The following is a 27,529-nucleotide window of genomic DNA, read 5'->3' as shown; positions in this document are numbered from 1 at the left end:
TATTTATTTATTTCAAATGGCAGAGGTAATTGACATGAAAAAGCAAAAACATAGGAACAAAACAAGAAAGTAAAAAGTCATTTCCTTAGGAGCGCTCTTGCTTCCCAATATCGCTCGGTAGACGACGACCCGCGGAGGGCCCTGCAGCACAGGATGTGGCTGCCATCCAAAACAGCTTGGCTCATGCATAGAGAACAATAGGGATCAGGTGCCAGCCCTAAACGAAACAGGTGCGCGGCAAGGCAGTCATGTCCGGTATGTAGTCGAAACTGAGCCACCGCTTCGCGGCGCGGCCAGTCTGGAATGGTGTTCTGTCGAAGATCTCTCCACACTTTGGTTTTTACCCTTTCTGACAATTGATGATGGAAATCCCCATTGATTTTTGATCTAATAATCCTTTTTAAAGTTGAGAAGGGGACTGGGCTACTGAGAGCCTGGAGAATTCTTGTGCCTCTCTTTGTCAAAACATCAGCCCTCTGATTTCCGGCAATATCACAGTGCCCGGGAATCCATTGTAGGGCTACTGTTTTGCCAAAATGGTGGAGTTTACGTATCGCATCCTGACATTTTAGAACGTCACAATTGGAAGGGCAATGCATAAACTCAATCGAGCAAAGCGCCGCCGTCGAGTCTGAAAGGATAACCACATTTGAAAAAGACTCAATAAAACAAAAAAGCTGTATTTTGCGATATATAGAAATACATGCTTTTGATTGGCCAAATTTGTCCATCGTAAATCGAAAATTTAGCAAAATTCCGCCCTAGAAAGTCATGGATTTACAAAAAAAAAATTTCTTGCGTTCATACGATAGATTAATGAAGAAGCTAACATAAAACTGTCGGATTTTACATTGTTCTGATATTTTGTTTAAGAAAAGTTCTTTAAAGAAGGAAAACATAAAATAAACTTTCTATTCTATTTGGGGGCCCAGGGCAACTGCCCCGTATGTCCCTACCTTAGTCAGGCTCTGAAGACGATGCTATCAAAATTAACAAGCAAACCTCCTCTAATTGTTTAAAGAGAACTAATTTTTTCTGATATAAAAACTGCAAACTTAAACAAAAAACATAATTGTTTATTTATTTAAAATAGTTCTATCACTTATAATTGGAAAAAAAATTTTTTCACATAATTATATCAGTGGGGATCATTTTTATTGACGCTAAATTTTAATCATCGATCTGGTTTTCATGACGCCAACTCAAGCGATATTTCGACACCAAGAAAATGACTTTGACTAAAATTAAAATCATTTTCGAAAAATCATGTACCTTTAAAAATATTTTGAAGTCAATTGAGGTAGTCCCTCAGAACGACTAGCCTCCATTAACAATCATTTTACTATGAACAGAGAGTGGTCGCTCCTATGAGGTTTCGCTGTAATTATTTGAACGAAAAAAATATCTGTGTCTGTCTTTTTCTTCTTCTTTTTATATTTTATTTATTTATTTATTTACATTATGTGGTGGTTCGAAGAGAATATCTACCTATGCTTTTTCTATCTATCACGTAACGAAACTAGTTTCTTTAATTTCTGAAATAAAAAAACAAAAAATTTTCAAAAAAGGATTTAAATTTTTTTTTTAAATACAAATTAATACAAAATAATGCCTAATAAATATTCTGAAAAAATAAATGCACGGTTAAAAGGTATTTTTATCTTTTTTTGATACTCGTGGAATATTTAATTAAAAGTCTTAAGTATTTAGTTAAATATGAAAAATCGCCTTTCAAATTGAAGCGAAAGTCTTCAAAGATTGTGAGGAAATACATTGAAAGCAATGTTAAATTCGTAGCACAAAAGACAAATACCGGAATACTGTGCTAAACTGTACTCAAAATTGCGAAATTAAAGAAGAAAAAAAAAATCATAAACTAAGTCTGATGATGTCTTAAAAATGATGAATGAAAAATGACAAAAAAAGACAAATCACTGGAACATGTGGTCTTAATGCCCGTATTTTCTAAAAAAAGAAGCAATATTAAAAAAAAAAAAAAAAAAAAAAAAAAAAAAAAAAAAAAAAAAAGGAGAGAGAAAAGAAGACGAAGAAGAAGAAAGATGGTGATATGAGCATCCCGGAAACGGGATAAATGTTTAAAACACGTTCTTAAAGTACAGTAGTTCAGGCAATTGATCTCAAAAAGTGGAGGTTACAAGGCTGGCAATTTTTTATGGGAATTTTGATATTTTAGATTTTTAGATTTTTTAAATGCTGATCAGGAATCTAATTCTTTTGGGCATGAAACATTAAAATTTCTTAACTCTGAACTTTAATTAAAATTAAAAATTACAAGAAGGATTTTTTTTTATTTATTTACATATTTATTTATTTTTTTACTTTTTTGAGAAAGTTTGAATCCTGTGCCTTTAGGTTCTTCTCTATGTAACGGTTTTTGACGTAGTGCATAGAGGTTATAGTTTAGAATAATATCAGTGTTGGAACGTGCGTCTGAAGATTTAAAAAAAGTGGTCGAGAATAAAAATCAGTTATCGATCGAAGAAAGCTAAAATATGGGCTATTTCTATAAATATTTAAAGAAAGGAATTAAAACTATCTTTATTAGCACATAACACAGAAATAGATTGTTTTAGTCTATATTGCATGTTACTTTAAATCACTCCAGCCCAGAAATATCACGGGCATGAAAAAAAAGAGCGAAACTTCACCTCGTCATTTTGACGGGAGAAGTGATTTTATATTATTATATGATTGTCATATTTTCTGAAAATACCCATATGTATCTTAAAATGTTTATAAATTTTAAAAAAATCTTATTTTGTCTATACACACGCAATTATCCTTTAAAATGATAGGCGTTTTATTGTCTAAAAATACAGATGTCTGTCTAAAACTATTTATTGAATGCTCTTAAAAAAAGCTTAATTATCCCAAACTACACCAATTCCAGAGTATATAAGGCGCTAACATAAGGGTGGACCTTTTGTGACTTGATTTATTTATTTATTTTTATTAGTTTTTTGCACATTCGTTTTCACTTCAAACACAGTCCGTTTTGAAATATAGGCATCATATTGTCCAAAAATACCTATATATGGAATATTTATTAAAAGTATTTAAAATAAATCTTATTTAGTCCGGAAGAGACCAAGTCCAGAGCATATATAGCGTCAACATAAGGGTGAACACGTCGTGAATTTTTTAAAATTTTTTTCAAGGTGACCTTCATTTTAAGCTCAGTTCATATTAAAATGTAATCGTCATACAATCAGAAGATACCAGGTTATATTCATGAAATATATTATAATATATAATGAGTCGCGAAGGCTCAGGGGATAGAGCGTTCGCCTTCCAATGAGGTGAACAGGGGTTCGATCCCGGGGATGGCTGGTCGCAATGAATTCCGCATCCAGCCTGCACCGACCACAGAGCTGACGTGAAATGTCCTCAGTGGTAAACGGATCATGGGTTAGAGTCCCCTTGCCTTCAGGCTAACCGTGGGAGGTTCTCGTGGTCTTCCTCTCCATGTAACGCAAATGCGGGTTAGTTCCATCGAAAAGGTAAATTTATCCCAATACTTGATCCAGGAGTTCCCTTGTCTTCTGGATTGGGTTCAAAATTACAAGGCTACGTAGTTGAACATTAGTAGTCGTAAACCCAAACATTGGATCGGCTGCTCAACGACGGTTATAAAATTATAAAATATATATCAGATAAGCACACCGGACAAAAAATTAGTCACCCTTAGAGAAATCGCGAAAATCATCATTTAAACGCGTATAACACCGCCTCTGAATTCGATAACCGCCCTAATTCGGTTAGGAAGTGAGTCCACAAGGTTTTGCAGGTACGTTGAATCCAGTATAAACCACTTGTTGAGGATTTGATCACGCAAATCCCCCAAATTGCGAGGATGCTGATTTCAGTGTTTTACCTGTTGTTCCAACATATCCCACATATATTCAATGGGGTGCAAGTCAGGTGATTTTGCAGGCCAGTCGAGATGCAATTGAGTATCTGAGTGTTCGTAAAACCAGTCACAGATTCTTCCAGCCCGATGAACTTTGTTTAGACATCTTGAAACATAGGGGTATCGATAACACACTTTCTATGAAAATATTGATTGAAAGGCAACATCTAATCATCCAGAATGTTCAAATAAACATGTTGGTTCATGTTAGTGGGTACCACAGTGAGGGGGCTCAATCCATAGTAAGGAAAACACCCCTGAAAAGTGACAAACCCACCCTTGGCCTACACCTGACCTTGCATACAGTTAGGATGAAATGATTCATCTGTTCTTCGTAGCATTTGTCGACGTGCGTCTTTCGAATAAAGGCAAAAACATGATTCGTTTGACCATATTACATTCCGCCAGCCTGCAACTGGCCACGTTCGGTGACTTCTAGCCCACTGAAGTCGTGCAGCTTTATGTGCCTGTGCTAGAAATGACCCTTTACGAGATGTTCGGCTCCAAATGTTCATTGCATGCAGCTCCCGTCGCAATGTTCTCTCACTAACAGGTTGGAATGGACCTTCATTTATAAACTGAAGCAATTCCTGTCGGGTTTGGAAGCGATTTTTAATGACACGTCTCCGGTCCCTTTCATGCAGGATCTTTTTCCGACCACAATTCTGATGTCGTCTTTTGTGACCACGTGTATATTACACTACTGCTTGTAGACACGTTGAAAAGTTCGCATCGAAACACCAACAAATCCAGCAACTTCTTTCACCGTATGACCATGGGTACGGCCAAACACAATTGCCCCTTTTTGCCACTCTATCACATCCTTACTCTTACCCATATTTATACAAAATTTTCGCTTCAAACAAATATATCTCACTGATGGCTACTTGCCTTTGATCACATTGAAGCAGTGAGCCCGCAGTTGAACACGTCACTTGACCACCGCGTCATTTAACAAAACTTAACGATTCATCGATGCTTGCGCACTAGGGTGACTAATTTTTTGTCCGGTAAGCTTACATTTATAGAACATGTTAGATATATTTACAGAAATTCAAATTTTATTAAAAAATTCTTACTTTGTCCAGAATGTTCAAAAACGAGGGCATATATTGCGATAACATAGTAGTAAACTATTTTGGAAATTTTTATACTAATTTTCTATCGCTTTAAAACTGAGTTCATACTAAATTATAGACAGCATATTATTTAAAAAAACCTATATATGTCCAGAAACATTTACACTGGTTATCATAAATTAAGGAAAAATCACAAAAATAGCGATAACTCTTTCAAAAGTAAGCCAAACCGTGCAAAATTTGCATATGTTGTCCACTAAGAGTAGCTGAGTAAAATTGCAATATGCAAATTAGTGGCGCTGCACTCGGCTTACGTCATCTGCCTGGAGCATAAAAGTCCAAGTTTGAGAGAAAGCACACAAATTTTACTGTGATTGCGACATTGAAAATCTGAGATAGCCAATTCGTAATAATGACCTCTAGGCATCATTTGCCTGAAGAACTACGATGGAGAGCCATCGGGAGACTAGAGGCAGGGCAGAGTCAATCAGAAGTGGCCAGATGGCTAAATGTGAGTCCATCTGTGGTTCATAGACTTTGGAGGCAATTTCAAACCACAGATTCGGCATCTAGGAGGTTCAGTCAAGGACGGCCAACTGTTACGACCAGTGCCGATGACCGATATTTGACATTAAGTGCACGCAGGAATAGAACCGCTACTCCGACACATCTTAGATCCTCTCTTGCTGCAGCCACCGGAAGGTTGGTGTCAACGTCAACTGTGCGCAGAAGGCTCCACGAAGGTGGTCTGTATGCGAGACGACCAGCCATTTGCGTGCCGCTCACATCACGCCATAGGAGAGACCGTTTGCAGTGGGCCCGACAACATGTCCACTGGACGTCAGATCAATGGAGGCCTGTTCTCTTTACGGATGAGTCCAGGTTTAGTCTAGAAAGTGACAGTAGACGTTATTTGATATGGAGAGAACCTGGGACCCGTTATCATCCATCAAACATCCGTGAAAGAGATGCATACGGAAGAGGCAGTGTCTGTGTTTGGGGAGGCATATCCTTAGGAGGGCGCACATACCTCCATGTCTTTCCAAGGGGAACCGTGAATGCTCAGGTTTATCGAGACAACATCCTTGATGCTTATGTGCGCCCATATGCCGGGGCAATTGGTGATTGCTTCCTGTTACAGGACGATAATGCAAGACCACACAGAGCTCGCATTGTTGATGATTATCTTCAACAGGAAACAATTACTCGCATGGAGTGGCCAGCTCGATCCCCGGACTTGAATCCTATCGAGCACGTTTGGGATGCTCTAGGGAGGCGTGTATCTGCCATCAATCCGCCCCCTCAGACCCTTGCCACGCTTGCAACTGCTTTACAAGAGCAATGGCTCTCACTTCCTATTGAACTGATAGACCGCATAATTGAAAGCATCACACATCGCTGTTTGTGCTGTATTGCTTCTAGAGGCAATCATATTCCATATTAAAGGTACTTTTTCTATTGCAAACCGATACTTCCAATTTGTTTATTTTATACATGTGCTAATTTCTATACTACTATTAATGTCTGATAATTTCTTTTTATGTTGTTTAATACCTTACTATGTGTTGTATATTGTGGGTAAGTTTCATAAAATTCCATGTGTAATTTCTTGAGTTATCGCGATTTTTGTGAATTTTCCTTAATTTATGATAACCAGTGTATTAAATATGTTGAATGACTTATAAAAAATTTTTTTTAATTGATTCGAATTTGGAAAGTCCGTAAAAGCGCTAAAATATGAGTGAACACACTGCGAATTTTTATAATTGTTTGCAAATCGGCGATCCTTTAAAACTGGTTTCATATTAAAATTTGAGCATCATATGTTTTAAATATACCGATCTATATTCAGAAATATTTAAAGAAAGGTTTTTAAAAAAAAATATTATTAAAAACCAGAACACGTTAGCATAAGGGAGGGCACTTCACGATCAATATTAGAAATTATTTATTAAGTGGGATTCATTTAAAACTGTTTTCATGTTGAAATATGTTCGTCACATTTTTTTTTACAATACCCAGGTAGAAATATTCATAATTTTTTTTTTTTTAAAATCTTATCTGATCCAAATTTATAAGAGAGTGCCAATATTTATTCGGACTCGGATTAAACGAATAACTGAATATACCGAATTGTCAAATTAACCAGGTTAATCCAGAACCAAGCATGTTTTCTTTCCTTATCCAAAAATAATAATAATAAATAAATAAAATAAAATAAAAAAATTAAGAAAATCCGTTTCTTTTCGGATTTTTCTTTAAAGGGGTAGTAAAATTGTGCCTGTTGTCCCTTGAAAGAGAGACGCCTTTCTAATTTCTAGAGATACCCTTTTCTTTCCCAGCCTAGTTTCAAAAAGATAAGAGTAAATGAGAAATTTCTTCTTTTTTTTTCCTTCAAGAATTAGAGAGGGGAGGAGAACGCGCTTCCAGTTTCATTTTCATAAAAATAATAATAATAAATTAATAAAATAAAATAAAAAAATTAAGAAAATCCGTTTCTTTTCGGATTTTTCTTCAAAGGGGTAGTAAAATTATTGCGTCTGTTGTTCCTGATGTCCTTTGAAAGAGAGACGCCTTTCTAATTTTTAGAGATACCCTTTTCTTTCCCAGCCTAGCTTCAATAAGATAAGAGTAAATGAGAAATTTCTTCTTTTTTTTCCTTCAAGAATTAGAGAGGAGAGGAGAACGCGCTTCCAGTTTCATTTGCCTTTTGAAATACGTGCTTAGAGAACACACGCTATTTTTCTATTAAATTTTGTAGAAGTAAGAAATGTTTTCAAATATGTTTGAAAAGCAAAAAAGAATCGTGTTGTTGTTCCATCAATAATTTTAAATTGTTGATAGGATGAAGAAATGTGAAAACAGAGACGAGAGAGCCATTGAATGTAGCATTGGCACGCCATCTTCTGTATCAGACATTAAAAAAAAAAATAATAATAAACAGCAAAAAAAGAGTAAAAAAGCCTTTTTTTTTAAATAATCTTTTTTTTTTATCTAAGTTGTCCTATTAGCGGAATTTTTTGTTAACCGAATCAGCTTCGGCCCTGACATGTCCGGATAATCAGCGTTCTATTGTCTGTCTAGGAACATCTATAGAATAGTTATTACAAAAATCTTAGATAGGCCAAAAACTCACGTTGTCTTACTGCATTTAAGCGAATTTTACGCTTTTTTTTTTGTTTTGTATTTTTGCACTGCGTCATTTATTTGAATCTGATTTCGTAATAAAATGTCAGAGTCATATTTTCAATAAGTACCCTTTCATCTTAGAAAAAATTATAAAATTCCTAAAAAGTACGAACATTTTATACATTTATAATGAAAATAGCTTCTTATGTAATATGTCAAATTTTTAGAAAATACCCATAGAGAAACGTAGGCCACAGCAGAGTAGCCGGTTGGAAAGAAATTTCTTGGTATCAAGGAAATGTTGCTTTCGAGTGAAAATTAGTAAAACTAGACCAACAGTTACTGCTCGATCACATTAATTGGAATCTCTTGATCGCTGATGTGCGTAATTTTCGTCATGTGCTTTATAACTCCTGTCCCTGTGTTGAAACTTCTGATAATGGATAACTAGTCAATTTTTATTTTGTTAACCAATCATAAAGCCTAAGCATAATAAAGCGTTCTCATAAAGTCCTCTTCTTTTGCTCTAAATATAAACAAAAATCGGTTCTGCAGCGTGCGAAGAAGTTTTCCCTTTTTACCACGTTTATATCATCTTGCCTTCGTGTATGTCTGTTCGGGTGGAATTTTGTAATCGATTTTAAACTAACTTCCCGACTATATAGCTACAGACTTGAAATTTGGCACATAGTTCAGAATTGGATGACAATGCATGAAAATTGAGAGTAAAAAGACATACAAAGTAAAATAAAATTAAAATTAAAGAAAAATTAATATTTTCGCGATTGTCTTTTGTCTTCGATCGATTATTTCAAATTAGTGTCACATGTCAGTTGAAAAGTTTAGTGTAGAGTGAGTGAAAAAATTGAGATTTTGGAAGTGAGTACAAAAGAAAATTAAAAAAAATATTTTTAAAGACCACGTTTTTGTAGTGGAGAATAATAACTAAAAAACAAAAATTTGAAAAACGTGGGGTGCATGAAATACATGACAGTACATATACACAGGACTGGAGTCGAGTAAAAGACCTCACAAGCATTCAAATAATCAATATGCTCAAAATTCTGGAAAATCGTAGGGAGGTCCACTTTTAGTGGATCCCCTCTCACGTCAACGTCCCTGGAAACGAAGTTGAGGATATCTTGGATAAAAGAGGCTGCTCTGAGATGGCAACTACCGACTATGACCTCACTTTTCAAGAGATTTTCTCAGTGACGAAAAATAGAGGCCGGCAGGTCTGGCTCTCTCTTCCTGCCCATCCCTGGTTCTGTAGGAAAAGACCAGGATGCGCATTGGATCTTGAGGCTGACAGACAGGCTCAAACGGCCGCCTCAAGACTTATCAGTGGGCACCTAAAATGCACGACCTTTTAATGCGGCCGCGAAGTCTTTCCAGCGTGCACCAAGTGCCATCTGATGCTGGCCTCCCCCGATCATATCCTCCATTGCTTGGGTCTCGTTCTTGCGGATATCCGTGATAGCCCACTTCTGGTGCTTGACTTTGCTAGAGTTCACGGTCTCATGGATTTGATCTAGCTGTCGCTAGATCCTGAAGGATTGGACACATACACATATACATCCACATACACGTGCATGTACACAAAAATATTACACATCCACATTCAGATACAATTACAGATATACATACACATATTCTCATGAGCACACATACTGTTATGTATTTCTTGAGCCCCACGTTTTTCGTTTTTCAAATTTTTGTTTCTTTAATTATTATTCTCCAATACAAAAGCGTGGTTTTTAAAAATATTATTTTGATTTTCAAACATACACAAAGCAGAACTTGTTACGCAATAAAACCGAGTGAACCGTTTTTCTTGCTTTGGAGAGATCGCCTTACTTATAAAGCAAACCAAAACGCCTCCCCGGCATCAGTGGCCCCATCCCCCACTCCAAAAAAATTTTGCTAACTTCCACCTTCCACGTTAGCTTGTTCAAAATAGTGCTACTTTGCTTGTATTGCCAGTTGCTTCTTTTATTTATGCACTTAAAAAAAAATTCTCTCGTCTTAATTCCTCCCCAAACTATTCGTTTTATTTAGTGTAAAAATTCCCCCCTAAGCTTTAAGTGGGCGCATCGTGCGCCCACCTTCCCCCTGATGGGGGCCCCTGCCCGGCATGGTGTAACATATCGGAACATGAGCTTGGGAAACTCACTGTAGTCAGGGCCGTCTTTAAACTATTTGAGGCCCTGGGCACATTAGGATCATGGGGCCCCTATGACCTTGAGAAAACACTATTTAGTTACAATAGATAAAGAAAGACAAACAAGGTTCTAAATTTATTTTTATTTAGTTACTAGCTATAAAAAAATAGGAAATATAAAAAATAATCTACAAAAGTAACTCGCTTAACTTAAAATCCTTAGATTAATTCTATGTTGATTGCAAAGGTACCCTTCTAGATTTAAGATGAGCAAAATCGTTAATCACTTCTTCAAAATCTATGGTATTGAGAATATCACATTCTATGGACATCAGCGACAAACTATTTAATCTCTCTTGAAGCATTGTACTTCTTAATTCATTTTTTATTCGTTTCAATTTGGAGAAGGAGCGTTCTCCGCTGCAGTTAGTTACCATCATGCTTAAAAATATTCTCAATGCAATTTCTACGTTAGGAAATGTGTCTTCAATTTTGTTTTGCTTTAATAGATTATATACTTCCTGTACACTGTTAGATGCTTCATTTTCACTCTGAACATTTATTAAGTATTCTTTTAAATGTTGACATTCTATTTCTAACTCTTTTTCATTTACATCTTCGTGATAGATTTGAGAAAATTCTTTGCATCCTTGTCGTATCTCTTCGGAATTCAGAGTTTTTAAGTGAAAAAATAAACTAAAACGTTGACTGACGATCTCATATGAACTTTGTCGCTGTTTTAGATGAACACTCAAGGTATCGATTATTGGGAGAAAGGTTTCTACGTTGAATCGCTCTTTTCCATTCAATTGGACTGATGGCGCAGAGCCATCAAAAAAACTCTGCCGTGAGCTTCTACGTCTTGTTCTTTGAGATAGATCCTTGTAGTCAGATTCTGGGTTATTTTCTTTGGCAGATGATTCGAAGTTATCAAATTTATCCCTGAGGTTAGTAATAAAATCATAAAGTGAAGTCAACAAATTGGTTGCAACGTCCAGTGTTATTGTTTCTTTCTGAAGATAATTACTTGTTTTGTCTATTCTTTCCAATATAGTGCTCCAGATTTCCGTCAGTATAATAAATTCTAGATTTCCCATTTTTCTAGACAGACTAAGGGCTTCGTCTCTTGTTTCTCGTGCCTGTTCAGTATCGTTTGCGATGGTGATTAAAGCTTCTAATATTCTTTTATAACCCCCATGCAAAGCACTTACTGCATCAGCTCGGGCTGACCATCTGGTTTGTGAAAGACTCTTAACAACTTTTTTTGAACCTAAATGTTCTGTTAACATATTCCATCTGTGGGTAGAGCCCGAAAAAAAGTTGTACACTTTCTGAACTATTTCAAAAAACTGTGATGCCTCCGGTACACACCCAGCAGCATGGACACCTACCAAGTTTAGTGAATGTCCTGCACATGGTATAAAGGTGGCAAATTCACATTTTTCCTTGATTCTTGTTTGTAGACCACTATACTTTCCCGACATATTTGAAGCATTGTCGTAGCTTTGTCCTCTGCAATCTTTTATGGGAATATCATGTATCTCTAAAAAATTTAAGATGGTCTCCGCTAAATACTTAGATTTATGTTCTTTAATAGGTATAAATTTCAAAAACCTTTCAACAGGAACACAGTCTTTTACGTATCGAATGATGAAAGTTAGCTGGTCAATATGAGACAGATCGGGCGTACTGTCAACGCTTATGGAAAAATATTTTGCTGATTTAACTTCATTTATAATTTTTTTTAGAACCTGTTTTCCCATTACTTCAATAAACTCATTACAGATATTTGCTGATAAATAAGAAATGTTACCCTTTCCAGGATTCCCAAATTTTTTTAAGTGATCTGCAAGAAATGGATCAAATTCACTCAATAATTCCACACAACCCAAATAATTTCCATTGTTTGGAGATCCTAGGATTTCATTGTCGCCGCGAAATGGAAGCCCTCTCGATGCCAAAAATTTTACAACAGCTACAATCCGTTTAAGTACGTTTCTCCAGTAATCCACTTCCTTTTGATGTTGAGATAATAAGTCTATATCTACTCTACCAACCGCTTTACTTCGTGCCAGATAAGTCATCATAGATTGCTTATGCGCTGGGCTATTTTCATGTGTTAAAATTATGTGATTAATATGCTTCCAATCATTACATCCATTCCGAGAGCAAAGATTAACATCAGTTGGGTTAAATAAGCAGCATGAAAAACAAAATACAGAGCATTTGGAAGGCGAATACAGCAACCATTTTCTTTCGACGCTTTCATTGTTCTTTAATTTGCGAATAAATAATGCTTTGTTGAAATATCTCGTTACTAATTTATTACCATCTTTGTATGTTCTGGATGCCTCGGAAAAGTCAGAATCTTTATTTTGAAAATATACTGGTCCCTTACGAATTAAAATTTCGCGATTTATTTCAACAAACTTTTCGTGAAAATAATCGGCGGGATCGTGCGATATTAATTCTTCTGTGTTGGAAAACTGCTGTTCAATTGACACAGTTGGAGTTGTCGGTTTTAGTGAAGTCACTGAAGTCGTTGCACTTTCGTCGTAGGAATAGTCGCTTTCTGATTCAATCTCTTTTTCAAAATTGGAACATGAAGGTTTAGAAATTCCCGCAATTTGTAATTGAGCTGAGTCATCATGTGGAACATTTATGAGTTGATTGCTACTTACAGAAGTTTCTCCAGTAGTAGTAGTAAAATATGATGTTAATTTTGGTAACTTTTCAATTACTTCTTTCTGATGTAGAGCTTTTTTCCTTTTTTCAGATCCACTAGGATATGACCGTTTCGACATTTTATATTATAATTCACTATTTAATTAATTTTATAACGAAAATATTCGCTAACACAAAACAGACAAAACGACGATTTAATCAAACAATACTATTTTTTTTATCAGAGCTCGAGCACAGTCAGTAACAAACTAACAACTACAAACAAAACAAACGCCACAACATCGCAGACAAATACTTGAAGGGAATTCCCGTTCGTCAAGTCAAACGACGATCGGGAATCGGGAATTCCCCTTTTTTGTCTTTGGTATTACGAATGACGTTCGAATAGGTTTCTTTAAGACATAAACCACACCGCATCAAATAATTCTTTTTTTAATTTAATAATTTTTTTTTAAATTGTATTCTTATACTTACATATAGGTATTTAAATTAACCTAAACATACTAATATCGGAAAAACTCATTTTTGAGAGAGAGTGGAGTATTATACCCTGTTTATTTATTAGTTTGATCTTTCTTTTTGACAGATGTCAAATCTGAAATCGATATAACTTTGCAACGACGAACAATATCTTCTTATTTTAATAATATTAAAAATTGATAATAATCATAAGAATAGACACACAACATAAAAGTACCTGTTAAGGACTCAAGCATTTTCCGAAAGTCTTAAGTGGTTTTTATTGCTTCGAGGTAAAATTTAAATAGAAAAACTGAAAACAATGGTTTCTTACCTACCCAATGTTTTTATGTCTAGTGCAATAAAATTGATTGACGAATGAATTTATTTATTTTGAATAGTTTAAAACATACATACAGCCACATATTTAGCCAACACATTTTTTACACCAATAGATATTTTCTGTTTCCCATCACTGACCCATCTGTCAAAAAGTTCAAGCTATGTTGTACAAGGTATAGCTATCCGCATGCGGCAAACTAAAGCTAATATAATAAGCGTAGGTATTGTAGTAAGTCATTATCATCAGATTTTTCAAAATTAATGTTTTTCGGTAATAATGTATCGGTTATCATTTGGTAATCTGGCAGGAACTAGGGGGCCCCATTCGATCGCGGGGCCCTGGGCACGTGCCCAGTGGGGAAGAGGGGCCTGACTGTAGTGCAGAACAAAGTATTGAGAAGGATAACGGATGCGAGATGGTACCAAAGGAATAGCGATATTCACTTGGACTGAACCTTGAAATTGATCGCTTCGATCATCACTTTTACAAACGTACAGTGGAACCTGTCTAAATTGACCACCCTCGAGACCAAGTCAAATGGTCACTATATAGAGGTGGTCACTTTATGAAGAGTCTTTAAAAAGGACTCTTTAAATAAAACTTGCAGAAAATGGTCACCTTACTCAGATTCTCACTTTACCCAGGTGGTCACTTTTACAGGTTCCACTGTAATTCAAACTTCTTTGACAAAGCGTTGAACTGTGATGCTGCAAACTTTAATTCGATTTTTGACTACGAAAACCTCATAGATGACGCCTTCTTTAGAACAGTTCCACACTTTTTTAGAAGTGATGCAACAATGACCATTTAAGTTTTGACTAAATGGAGCGTTTATAGTGATAAATAATATTTTATATGGTAATTCATATGACGATATTCGATATGAAAATGGGGAAATATATAGTAGTTGTTAGCGAGAAAATGTTCACTTAGTTTAAACGTGCTTTAAAATGAAGGTACTACCATTTTTTACACACATTGGTAATATTTTACCCATAATATTTTGCAAGTTCAGTTTAAAGAGGTTAGACCGACTAAAATGGACCTTATAACACTTACAATTACATAAATATTTGGCAAACATACTTTTTCTGCATTTTTACTAATTTTTTATGTGATTAATTTTTCTTACCAACCTGTTCTGCTCCACGCCTGGGGCAGGACAAGGTACTTATTTTGAAAAATTTAGATTTTGTCAATAATTTTTTCTTTTGCATTCCCTTGAATACTTTATCCAGGGTGCGTAGCCAAATCTTTCAACAAAAAATAAGCACCTTTTAAGCACTATATACTACATTAACAAAATGGAAAATTATCTCAAAGACTTTAGATCATGATAAAATAACTAGTTTCTGACAAAGAACTCTTTTTTTTATTATATTAGCAGTTATAAAATGATCGAGCGATTTTTCGGCTCGATATCAGAGGGTGGAAATTGAAGTCTGAAATTGAGAATATCTTGCAAAATGCATCAGAGTTGCACATGAGATGGCAATCTCACCGAACCCAGCTCAGTAGACGCACATACGAACTCGCAAGCATTTCATCAAACATGCAAAGTGATTGGCGCTTTCATACGCTATGGACCGACGGTACGCCGAAATGAATAAATGTTGAATAGAATAATGTGAAAAGCTTGCTTTTGCTTATACGTGACGAAAATAGACATGGTAACGAAAAAAAAATGTTTCGAGAAGGGAAAATTAAGCACTTTTTAAAAACACCCAATGAAAAAAGCACCTTTAAAAAACGCTACGCACCCTGTTTATTGAAAGTCGTTTTACTATTTTGTATCATATGGCAGAAACTTAGAAATGCTATTAGAGCGTCCAAATTTATTTTTTTTTCACTTCATGCCTGAAACGTAAAATCAAAAGCATAGGTAGCATCAATGTTGAAGTATGTTTTGGGGAGGGTTGAAAATAAACAAACATAATACAATTATAGAGAACTCATTAAATTTTAAAAATGCTTCAACTTTTTTTGAAAGTGTCCCGATTATTTGACATAATCTGGTAGATTTCGTTCGAGCACTTGTGAACTACTTCAATATTTATTTCATCATTGCATTGTTTAAGCTCATGAACATATGCTAAATTTGAGAAATATTTATTCATTTCAGCAATTTTTAACCCCTTATTTCACACTTTTTAAAAATAAAGAATTATTTTCATATGCAGGATTGATCAAGGAATACAGGGGGGAGAAAAATCTATTGCAATTGTTCTTTACTTTGCAAAATGGTCAATTCCTTTCCCTTACTAAGACAAGACCTACTTTGCAAATGTGCAAAGCAGTTTTCAATGTAAAATTAGGACAGCAGAGAAAATTCAATTGAAACTTAGTTTTGCAGATATTCAAAGAGGCTCATTGAAGGGTTAAATCTCGCTGAATTGGCGAGATATTAAAAAAAAAAACTTTACTATGAGTTGAAGAGATTAGCTAGGGCCTGAATGTTCAGAGATTTGCATTTATTTCTTTTCCATTATATTTTATATAGCTTGCAATTAATTATAATATATTTTGAAATAAATTATTGAAAAAGATTAATAAGTATTGGCTTATATATACTTGTCTTAATATAACAAAATGTTAAAAAAAATTAAGGATTTAAAATAGATTGCTTTTATGCTTTAGAATCAGATTTGCATAAAAAAAAAATCAGTCTGAATTAGATGTTTTTTAAAAAATTCTTACGATAAATTTTAAAGTAGACGAAAAAAAAAAAAACATCACTTTCAAAACTTTTTTTCTTGCAGAGATAGAATTTTATGCACACTAGGATTTTCATTTCTGCTGTAACAAAAATATAATTTTGTTATTTTTAGTTCACTTAATAAATGTCATCTTTACAACTCTTGCTCTTTTCAGTTTTGCTAATGTCGAAAATTTATTAAAAAACGGACTCTCTGATTTGTGTCTTTTCAAGCTGGGTGCATCAATAAATCTTTCCATATTGTTCAAAGCTCTTGATTTCTATATTCATATAACACCACAGAAAATTAACAAATCAAAAAAAAAAATTTAAAACTTTGCATAATTAAAATAAAATATAGACCATGTTCTAGCAATGAAGAAAATAAATTTAGCAAATTGTCGATGTAAAAAAGAATAAGATTTTAAACACCGAAATTTGCGACAGTAACTGCCGAAAAAGATGGCAAAACCGTGTAGTTTTACTGCGAAATCACACATGACAAAAAGTGATTACTCTAATGCACGATTCGAGACTTAGCCATTAATATTGTAATGAAAATACATGGGTATTAAAAACCATGTAGAAATCAGTAGCAATTAATAACGAAACATAGATAACGCGAACTGCATCTTTTAGCATAATCCTAATCTCATTCTGAAAATGGGAAAATTGAGCACCTTTAAGCACTTTTTTAAAAACGCTACACACCATGTTTCCTTCAACAACAAGAAATTGAGCTCCAAGGATTTGGATGTTTTAAGAGACCATAATAAATTGTACTTTGATACAAAGATAATTGAACCTCCATTTAAAGGACAACATTGTGCAAAAGATCTTTATTGCAAATTAGAAAAAAACTATATCAATCTTGATATTAGTCATCATATACATAATTTACATTCATCAGCACAGCATAAATTACTTTTTCTTTGAGGCCTTTTCTGCTGCTTTAGTTACCTTTCCACTTAAATCTTTTGGTTTAACAGATTTAATAACTCCTACAGCAACAGTTTGCCTCATATCACGAACAGCAAACCTTCCAAGAGGAGGGAAGTCTGTAAATGTCTCGACACACAAGGGCTTGCTTGGAACTAGTGTAACAATGGCAGCATCACCAGATTTGATGAATTTTGGCTCATCTGCAATTGATAAACAATAAAATTAAAGTAACAATTTTCACTGTGAAGCTACATGAATTAGTTTGGAAATGATATCATGCTGGTAAGTTTCTTCTTTTAAAAAAAAAATAAATAATAAAACTCATTGATTTAAAAATCTATAAGCCATTTATAAGTTTTTTTTAGAGGGACAGTTTAAAATTTTTAACTTCCATGTTATTGAAATTTAATGCAAAAATACAACACTCTTGAATGTTATTAAAAGCTTTACAAATAATCCATTCGGATTTTCAAACTAAGAGAAAACTATTAAAATGCAAATCGTATACTTGCCAACCTAAAAACAGCCTGAGATTTTGTGACCAAAATAATAATTAAAAAAGTCATGCCAATTTAAATAAGTAACTTTTTTACCCCTAAAACTTATGGAATAATAAATTAATATATCTTCAGACCTGGTAATATTGTAGAAAAGTTTTCAGGAGCAATGGTAAAAAACAGGAGTTTTGGTAATAATTTCAGGAGTATAAGGCAAAATCAATTATAATTCTATGCCTAAATCCAATAACAATTGGACCATGTTTGATTATGCCAGTCAGTATTAACTAAACAGAATTACAGTCTGATATTAGAACTTAATTAGTAATATTTTACCAAGATTCACGTAACCATACAACACAAGTTAATTTTTGAAGTAAACATCAATAAGACGAAATATCAAAGAGGCCCAAATTTTATTTATCAATTAGAAAATTCTAGGGTGAAGAACTTTCTTACATAGAAGCAAAATTTGCGAACAAAGTCAAATTGAGTTAGCTTTGTATCAGACCTACTTAATGAAGAGGTTATCGACTGGATGCAACATGGGACTCATCTGGTTCAGTGGATATTAATGGTGCTAAAAAGTACAAAGCTTTACCATCAAAAATGCAGACTATACTTTTATTACCTCACAGTAATGCTGCTAGTGAGTGAATATTTTCCATAGCTAAGAAAAATTTAACAGACCTTAGGTCCAGTTTGGCTTTGGAGGCACTTCTAATTGAGAAGTGCAAAATAACTATGTTAATTACATGTTCTGTGTTTGCCAATTTCTGTGTATTCTTTCTAGCCTATTTAAATTTGTTGGCAATAACCAAATTTTGGAACATGCTCTTAAACTGACCTCCATGGCCTGCAAGACAACGGCAAATCATGTTGAATTAAAAAATTCACAAAGAGATTCTACATTTTTGGCTTCCATTCGTAGATCCCAAAAACATTTCTTCAATGCCTCCACTGGAGGAAGAAGCAGTACCATTTGTTGACTGTGCGATCTCTCCACATACCATAAACAGCAATTTCAAGTTCTATGTGCAACCGAAAAATCGCATTTGCTAATATTTCAACATACATGATGGAACGACCTAATACAGGCCATCTCAACTGAATATTCTTTCTGAAACATCCATGAATGCTTCTTGGATAAGATATGATCCTGACTACAATCAGCACCGAGCAATCAAAAAAATAAACTCCGCATTTTGAGCAAGGAGACAAAAAACAAAATTTACCACACCATTGGGAGAAGGGCTAACTGAAAATTAGCAGCCAGGTTCATTTTCCAGGTAATATTAATATTTTTGCAGGATAGTTAAAAAGCTATGTATCTTCATAAAAACAGATTGAGCGACCAATAAACACTTCTGGTCTACTTTGTTAGTCAACAAATTCAGTTTTGAAAAAGGGAAAAAAAAAAAAAAAAACAGTAAAGCCAGGATTTTAGTTACATTGTTAAATATTCTTACAGGTCACAATCCCCGTGAGGAGAAGTTAAAACCAGCTTCACTAACTCTTGTTTCATTTAATGCAAAGCAGCTAAAGTTAATTAGAAACCAAGCAACTTTAATATTCAGATTGCGCAAACAAATAACAACAATGCATGCTCATAAAGAGTCAATAGCAATTTTGTGAAGGGAAAAAGAGAGAGAAAAAAAAATTTAGGGTGGTAATATAAAACTCCAAATCTTTTCTTTGGAATCATCCCGACTACAGAACTAAATTATTTTTTAAACCTTAAATTAGGGTCGTTTTTGAAACTAACATACTAACAAGATTTAGCTTTCAGTTCAAAAATACAGTAAATAAGTAGATGAACCTTAATTCACCTTTAAATTAACTACATAAGCACTAAAAACTTCGAAAAAATATAGAATTTAACTTCTTTAGAAAATAGAATTCCAGCTTCCTCCTGCTAAGCACTATAAGCAAGTAATTGGAAATGGTTAATTAAGAATCGATAGAAATTAGACGTAAAAAATGGAACAGAAAAGTCACACTTAACTGTTTATTCTAAAAATATTAGAATAAAGAACAAAGATATAAATTTTAAATATTTTGACCAAACCACTAAATTAAATAAATAAGGAATTTTACCTTCCAATTTTTTCCCACTTCGTCTATCACATTTTTCTTGAATTTTGCTAAACTTGCAAGCTATGTGGGCAGTGTGACAATCAAGAACAGGAGTATAACCATTAGTAATTTGGCCAGGATGATTCAAAACAATAACTTGAGCAACAAATTCTTCAGCTGCTTTTGGTGGATTAGCCTTACTGTCACCGCAGACGTAACCACGTCTCAATTCTTTCACCGATACGTTCTTAACGTTAAAACCAACATTATCACCAGGCACTGCTTCTTGAAGAGCTTCATGATGCATCTCTACAGACTTAACTTCAGTGGTAAGATTGCATGGTGCGAATGTTATTATCATACCAGGTTTAAGCACACCAGTTTCAACTCTTCCTACAGGCACTGTTCCAATACCTATTTAAATGAAATTTAAATTAATTTCAAGGATATCATATAGAATGCTGAATAAAAAAATATAAGAAAAATTAGTTTACCTCCTATTTTGTAAACATCTTGAAGAGGCAGACGTAAAGCCTTATCCGTGGGTCGAGATGGTGGCTCCATAATATCCAAAGCTTGCAAGAGTGTCTTTCCTTCACCCTTTCCACTCTTCCTCTCTATGTTCCACCCCTTATACCATGGCATGTTAGTACTAGCCTCTAACATATTATCACCATTCCAACCAGATATAGGAACAAAAGGCACAGTTGCGGGATTATATCCAATTTTCTTAATATAAGTTGTAACTTCTTTCTTTATTTCTTCAAAACGAGACTAAAACAGAAAATATGCATTATTACAGATACAATAAAAAGATGCTTTTACTACTTTATCCCTGTTTGTAATCCCAATGATAAATCTAAACAACATTGAAGATAAATCATGTAAGATCAGAAGGGAGCAGGCAACAAAGTCACAAAAACTATAAAATGAGAAATACACACAGTAATAAATTCCAGTTAAAAAAATTTAACATAGCTGCCAACATGGATAGGAAAAAATCCAGTAGATTCTACGAAATAATAAAAATTTCATGGTAATTGTTACATAATGTATTAAATATTTTACACTTAGGGAATTTTCATAGTCATCAAAAGAAAAACTGCAATATTTTCCAGTTATGATTGACATTAAATATACTTGAAATGTTATGTATTATGTATACTCATAATTTCGAATATTATTGGCATTTAATACCTCAAAGATAGTTAAGAGATGTTTTTAATTAATTTAAAGAAAGTTCTGAATAAAAATAAATAGAACATTTTAGAACAAAAAAAAAAGTTTTGAACTGATTTCTATAAACGAGGTACAATACTTATTCAAATATTCTAGCAAGCTATAATCTGTACAAAAATTATCTTTCAATAGGGATTTTCTATAGGAAACTTGATGAATTTTAGGGAATTTTCTAAAATATGCAAAAACCTGGAGAATTTCAATCAAACCAGTAGAAACTGGTAAAATCCAGTAGTCTACTGGAAAAACCAGTAGAGTTGGCAGCTATGATTTAAATATGCAGAAATCCTTATGACTGAATTACTAAGTTACAATATTTATTAACATTATTATCCTCCATATACATTGATTGAATGAATGAGGGTAAGGTTTAGTCGCACAAGTCCAGAATGAATGAAGGTAAGGTTTAGCCGCACAAGTCCAAAAATGCATACGCGGCATGAAAATACTTTAACAGATCTAAGGACAAAGTGCCTAATTTTTATAAGATTATAACTGATTAAATGGTACAAGTGAATGAAATTAGATAAAAGGTGTGAATATAAAATAAAATACATGAATTAAGTTAAATGGTATAAGTGATAAGATGTTTGCAAAAGCAAATAAAATAATAAATGCAAAACAATATACAGCTTAATATACCAACAGTGCGAAAAAATTTGAAGACAAATATCATCCAACAAATTCTGTATAGATAAAATAAAACTTTAAAAACCGTTGAAAAACAAATCTGATTTAATGTTAGTCTATTAAAACTGAAATCCCACTGTTGATATAATGCTATAAACTTAGGAGCATATAGTTTCATGTCTGCGAAAAGCATGGGAAATGTTGAGAGGCGGCAAATCGAGCAGGTGAGTCAACTAGGTCCTAGATTTCCTGGAATATCACGACTAGGCACCCAACAAAATAAGAAGTCAAATCACTCTGCTGGATAGTGGTTAGCAAATCGATAATGAAACAGAATTGGATAACCATCTAAAATACATCAGAGTTCAGTATGAGGAAACCAGTAATAGAGCTTCAACAGTTAAGACCGAGCAAATAACTCAGATTAAATAACTACGTCTGACACAGATTTTAAATAGCCTGTACAAAATCTGTACATATTGAGAATATTGGCAAGTCTAATGCAAGGTGCAAAACAATAGCTTTACTGTATAACATAAATGGACAAATAAATAGATAGATAACCATATGTAAGGTTTCAAACCATAACCAAACTAATAATAAAATCAGTTTATGACTTAATTGATAAATTAATAAATATCCCCTCTTTCAAACACTATTCTCACTGCACTTAAAATGCTAATATGCACACAAAAAAAAAAAATGGAAAACATTGCAAAAATAAATTTTTTTAAAGATACATCTTGGAACACACACATCTAGGTTTACTTCAACTTAAATATCTTTTTAACAATTAATAAAAAAGTTTTATTTTTTGTACACACAAATATAAAATACTTACTTCACTGAAAGGTGGCTCAGTTGTATCCATCTTATTCACTCCAACAATCATTTGTTTAACACCCAAAGTATAAGCAAGTAGAGCATGTTCCCTAGTCTGTCCATTCTTGGAAATACCAGCTTCAAACTCACCAGTACCAGCAGCTACAATTAAAACTGCACAATCTGCCTACAAATTAAAAATTATTTTATAGCAACTTCTTACACTAGCTGAAATATTTATTAAAAAATATAAAAGTTGCAAAAACAAACTTTTCTTAAACATTTATCAAGCAGCAGTCTCAAACCCATGTTATTAAATAAGAGATTAATTGTTAAGGCAAGCCTTTCAAATGCTTTTAATGCAAGTTAATCTAAATTATTGAAAACATGTAATTAAAAAAAAATAGAACCCCCCCAATTGGTTTTTAGAGAAATTGAAATATATAGTTGCCAACATCTAAGTTTATTCATATATGTTTCAGTTCAATGAGAATAATAAAATGTTTCGAAATAAGCATTCCTTTTATTTTAAGAGTGGATCCATATTAAATTCATTAATATAAATTTTCAAAATAAGGAATTATAAGATAATCTTCACAAATAAAAACATGACAATAAACAGCCTTATCAAATGGGAAAAAATCAGAACATTTATTCTAACATCAGAACTTACATTGAAATTCTATCTCCACTAAAATTTTTGTACCATTTTTTAAAAACCTATTCTTACTTTCTTAAAAACCTATTTTTAATTCATTTATAATTAAAAATAAATTACATTGATGCATTACTCTAAGAAATGTAGGAGAAGCTGAGCATAGCTAGTAAAGAACCCTTAAAGGTTGAAAGGGTCAGTATCCAGCTTGATTGGTTCAATAGAATAAGTATTTGCCATTAGCATTACGGTGAAAAAAGTTCAACTTAAAGCTTTTATTTAGATTAATAATCTATTATAAGTGCTTATTTTGTAACAAATACATACCTTAATTTAAACAGTATTTCCTTTATCAAGATATGGATTGTAATAAAGCTTTTTACATAGAATATATTCTTTATCATAGAAGTTTCTCATATTTTGAAATTTATGCAGCGTGTATTTAGGACATGTTTATTTACTTTTTAATTATTGATTTTAAAATATCACTAATTTTTTCAGCTATTAATATATTTAAATATAAATAAAATTATGTTTAGATTGTAATACTATTTACATATCTATGTAAAATATGTATTAATTGTTAATAATTTTTATCTTCAGAATTCTATAACAAGATAATGTTTAAGTACAATTCATTGTAAAAATGTAACATTTTATACAGTTTAAAAAAAAAATTGCAGTTTTCTTGATTAAACAACTATAATATTGTTCCTTTTAAGCCCTCTTCTCTTAAAGAGGGTGTTCTCCCTCTCCTCAAGGATTCTTATTTCCCTAACTCCTTGAGATTTAATATCAGTGCTGCCAACTAGTATGCTTTTTGCTAAACATTATACAGAGTGGTAGATAATTAAAAATTAAGCTTTCAGAGCTTTTGGTAATTTTTGCAACATTATAAGAGCTTCACCATGAGCAAATTGAACCAAAGTGGTGCTTCATATGAAAAAATTGTATCTTCATTGTAAAAATCTAGTAAAACCACTTGACTAGCCACTACCACTAAAAGAAATTTTTTCAGAAAACATAGAAAGTTGGTAGCCCTGCAACATATATGAATAAAATAGTTTCAAATGTGGGATTTATTTTGACATAGGTACATCTAGCTCATAGGTCTACTGGAATAGAATGCAATATCATAAAAGGTATTTGTTTAAAAAAAAGTAAACACTGAACAACAGAACAGTACAAACACTGAACAAAAATAATTTTATGCACAAGTATCGCGTAACACAATATTTTGTGTCTAAACTCAAATTTTTTTAATTGGATTAAAAGCCAAGACAGAAATGATCTTATGCCAATCCGCATGCTAACTGTGAAAGCATGTGAAGTGTTGCTATATGAAGAGTTCTGCTATGTGCCATTTGTAGCTCATTTTGACTGCTAATTAGAGAATTAGTTATGCTATTTCAGGGTGGCCACTCAGATCAGATTTCAAATTTCCCCGATTTTTCCAGATAAAAATCTTAAAATTTCCAGGTTTTAGTTTCTTTATTCTAATAAAGTGTAGGATGTAGGTACAAGGAAAGTGTCTATATTTTAAAATATTTTATTCAAAATGTTATTTTTTTAACATATCATGAAAAAAATTATTTATTTTGATAATTTGGCAGGATTTTTTTATTAATTTTTTAATGTTTTGGTACAAAACTTTGAATCAAAAATCATAGACCAACAAAAGAGTAAAATTAAATATTAGTACAGTACAGAATCCGTTATCCGAAAGCCGGAACGAAATTCAATAAATTTTCCCACCATTTAAAAAAAAAAATTTTTTTTTCCTCATAAGATTTAAGGATTTTTCTTTCTTTTTCGAAAGATGTTCACCTTACCATCATTTTGGAAATAATCATTAGAGTATTACTTAATCGTTTTTTCTTCTTTTTCAGATTATTTCCAAAAAAATTTTTTTTTTTTTTTAGTTGGGTTTAACAATTAAAGAACGGCTTTTTTTAGTGATTCCGAAAACCGGAAAAATCAGTTATCCGGAATAGCGATGGTCTCGATCGTTCCGGATAATCGGTTCCCTAAACTTTAGTTCTTAAAAAAATAGGTTCTTAAAAAAAAAAACTTTTTAAAATTAAAATATGTTACAAAAGGTTAAAATGAAATATCTTTCCTAAATTGCACAGTCCATAGCGGTCAGAGGTTCCCACATTAGTTTAGCAACAGTGGGAGAATTATATGTGGCATTCTAGTTTAACAGAGCTGCAATTGAGAAATTTTGATGCAAGCAAAGTATTGCTAAATTGATGATATATCAAATGCTTGGAGATACATTTCCATCTAAAAAAATGGGTATAAATGGATGAATTAATATAAATTAAGAAAATTAGTAAATAATTTATATTAGTGAAATTAAAAAAATTCCCAGCCTCTTTAAAATTCCCAGACTTTCCCAGGTTTTTATCCAAATTTCTCCAGTATAAAAAAAATTCCCTGATAATTCCAGGTTGTGGCCAGCCTGTATTTTAAAAAAAAAGCTATTTTTTCATAATAAAGATACTGAAAAATTACACCTGTTATGAAAATATAAAGTGAAGAAATTACTTATAAAGAAATATTTTTTTGATATTTATGATAAGAGCATTTACCTGAGAAGTACCAGTAATCATGTTCTTGATAAAATCTCTGTGTCCAGGAGCATCAATGACAGTTACATAATATTTAGATGTTTCAAATTTCCACAAAGTAATATCAATTGTAATACCACGTTCTCTTTCAGCTTTGAGTTTGTCTAAAACCCAAGCATATTTAAAAGAACCTTTACCCATCTAAAGAAAAAAAAAACATTTTTACTTCAACATACAAAAATCTGAACATGAAACTGACTATGAAGATCAATGAAAAGATTTGTGTTAAACTGAAATTTTCAAATATTTTTAATGAATAAATATGTTTAATGTGTACATAATTTTAAAAATTCCAGATAAAAATAAATTTAGGAAAATTAAATTGTGCATTTGTACATCAATTTCTAAAAAAGATCAGTAGGTAGCAGCAGACTTTTCAATTGTTAATAAGATAAAGTAACTGCTGAAAACTTACAACACTTAACATTAATATTCAATTTATTAGGCTGAAAATTATCCTCTAACAACAAATTTTACAATGAACTATTATTTCGGATAGCTATTATAGGTTAAAAAACACACTAAAATACTTTAACTTTTTAATCTTTAGTTTTAAACCAGTACATTTATGTTAGAACAATCTGTAAATTTACTCATTTTTCTTTATAAATCAAATTTTAAAACTAGCTTATCTACACCCATCTTAATTTAACATGTATTTCAATACTTAATTTTAAAAAAAAAAAAACAATTTGCAAACCTCCTGAGCTTCTTTTTCAAACTTTTCAATAGTTCTTTTGTCAATACCACCACATTTGTAAATCAAATGTCCAGTTGTTGTAGATTTTCCAGAATCTACGTGGCCAATGACCACGATGTTAATATGAGTCTTGTCCTTAGGCATTTCTTAAACCTGCAAATAAAACTTTCGTATATTACTTATTACATGCAACAAATTTTATACACTTAAGCATTAGGAGACAAAAACCTTAATTTACACTTTGTTACGGAGTCTAATAAGTATCATAAAGGAGTAACGACTAAGTTAAAACAGTGTGAACTTTTAAATCATCTTTCCGCACACTGACCTTAAGTTACAGCTATATTTAAAGCAGATCTAATTTTGTACAAGTTGCTGAAAGATAAAGTATAATTGGTAAAACCTGCTTAGAACATCGTACACACTTTAAGTTACATAAAAAAACAAATAGTAAATTAATTTTAAGTGATATCGATACATATTAGATAGCGAGTTGGAAAGTTATTATTTTACAAGTTAAATGCATTTTCATCGAGAAAATTAATTTATTATCATAGAAATTAAAAAATTATTTTAATAAAAGAAATCATATTATACTTGGGGCAGTTTTATTACTTACGTTTTTATCGAACTTAGCAAGATCTACTTAGATTGAAATCCTCAAACGAGAAAACTAAGCGCACACCGGCGGTAGTGACGAATTTGGAATGAGAGTGACGGCACGTCCACGTCTAAACTTCAGCTGAGTTCAGTAGGGATGATTACTTCACTTCACTTTAATTTCCCAATGTGAACGAAGATTCGTTAAGTAGTTTTGTATTGTAAAAATAAAATATAGCGTTAATATTTAAAA

At 32.8% G+C, this 27,529-nt stretch overlaps 2 protein-coding genes across 2 annotated transcripts; both read right to left on the bottom strand.

Moving 5' to 3' along the window:
* Positions 1–10,314: 10,314 nt before the first annotated feature.
* Positions 10,315–14,163, bottom strand: LOC122268770 (zinc finger MYM-type protein 1-like). The gene has a single exon (XM_071187404.1). The coding sequence runs from the start codon at positions 13,102–13,104 to the stop codon at positions 10,531–10,533; it is 2,574 nt and encodes an 857-aa protein (XP_071043505.1). The 5' UTR covers positions 13,105–14,163; the 3' UTR covers positions 10,315–10,530.
* Positions 14,164–17,306: 3,143 nt separating this feature from the next.
* Positions 17,307–27,471, bottom strand: LOC107447334 (elongation factor 1-alpha). Its single transcript, XM_016062206.2, has 7 exons — positions 27,296–27,471; positions 26,677–26,829; positions 25,938–26,117; positions 22,708–22,875; positions 20,492–20,771; positions 20,019–20,411; positions 17,307–17,624 (listed from the first exon to the last, which is right to left on the bottom strand). Exons 2-7 carry the CDS (start codon positions 26,818–26,820, stop codon positions 17,404–17,406), a joined length of 1,386 nt encoding a protein of 461 aa, XP_015917692.1. The 5' UTR covers positions 26,821–26,829; positions 27,296–27,471; the 3' UTR covers positions 17,307–17,403.
* Positions 27,472–27,529: the final 58 nt, after the last annotated feature.

This window comes from Parasteatoda tepidariorum, chromosome X1, assembly GCF_043381705.1.
Source record: "Parasteatoda tepidariorum isolate YZ-2023 chromosome X1, CAS_Ptep_4.0, whole genome shotgun sequence".
NCBI classification, from domain to species: Eukaryota; Metazoa; Arthropoda; class Arachnida; order Araneae; family Theridiidae; genus Parasteatoda; species Parasteatoda tepidariorum.
Note: the sequence above shows the minus strand (reverse complement) of the source record. Positions and strands in the feature narration are given on the sequence as shown.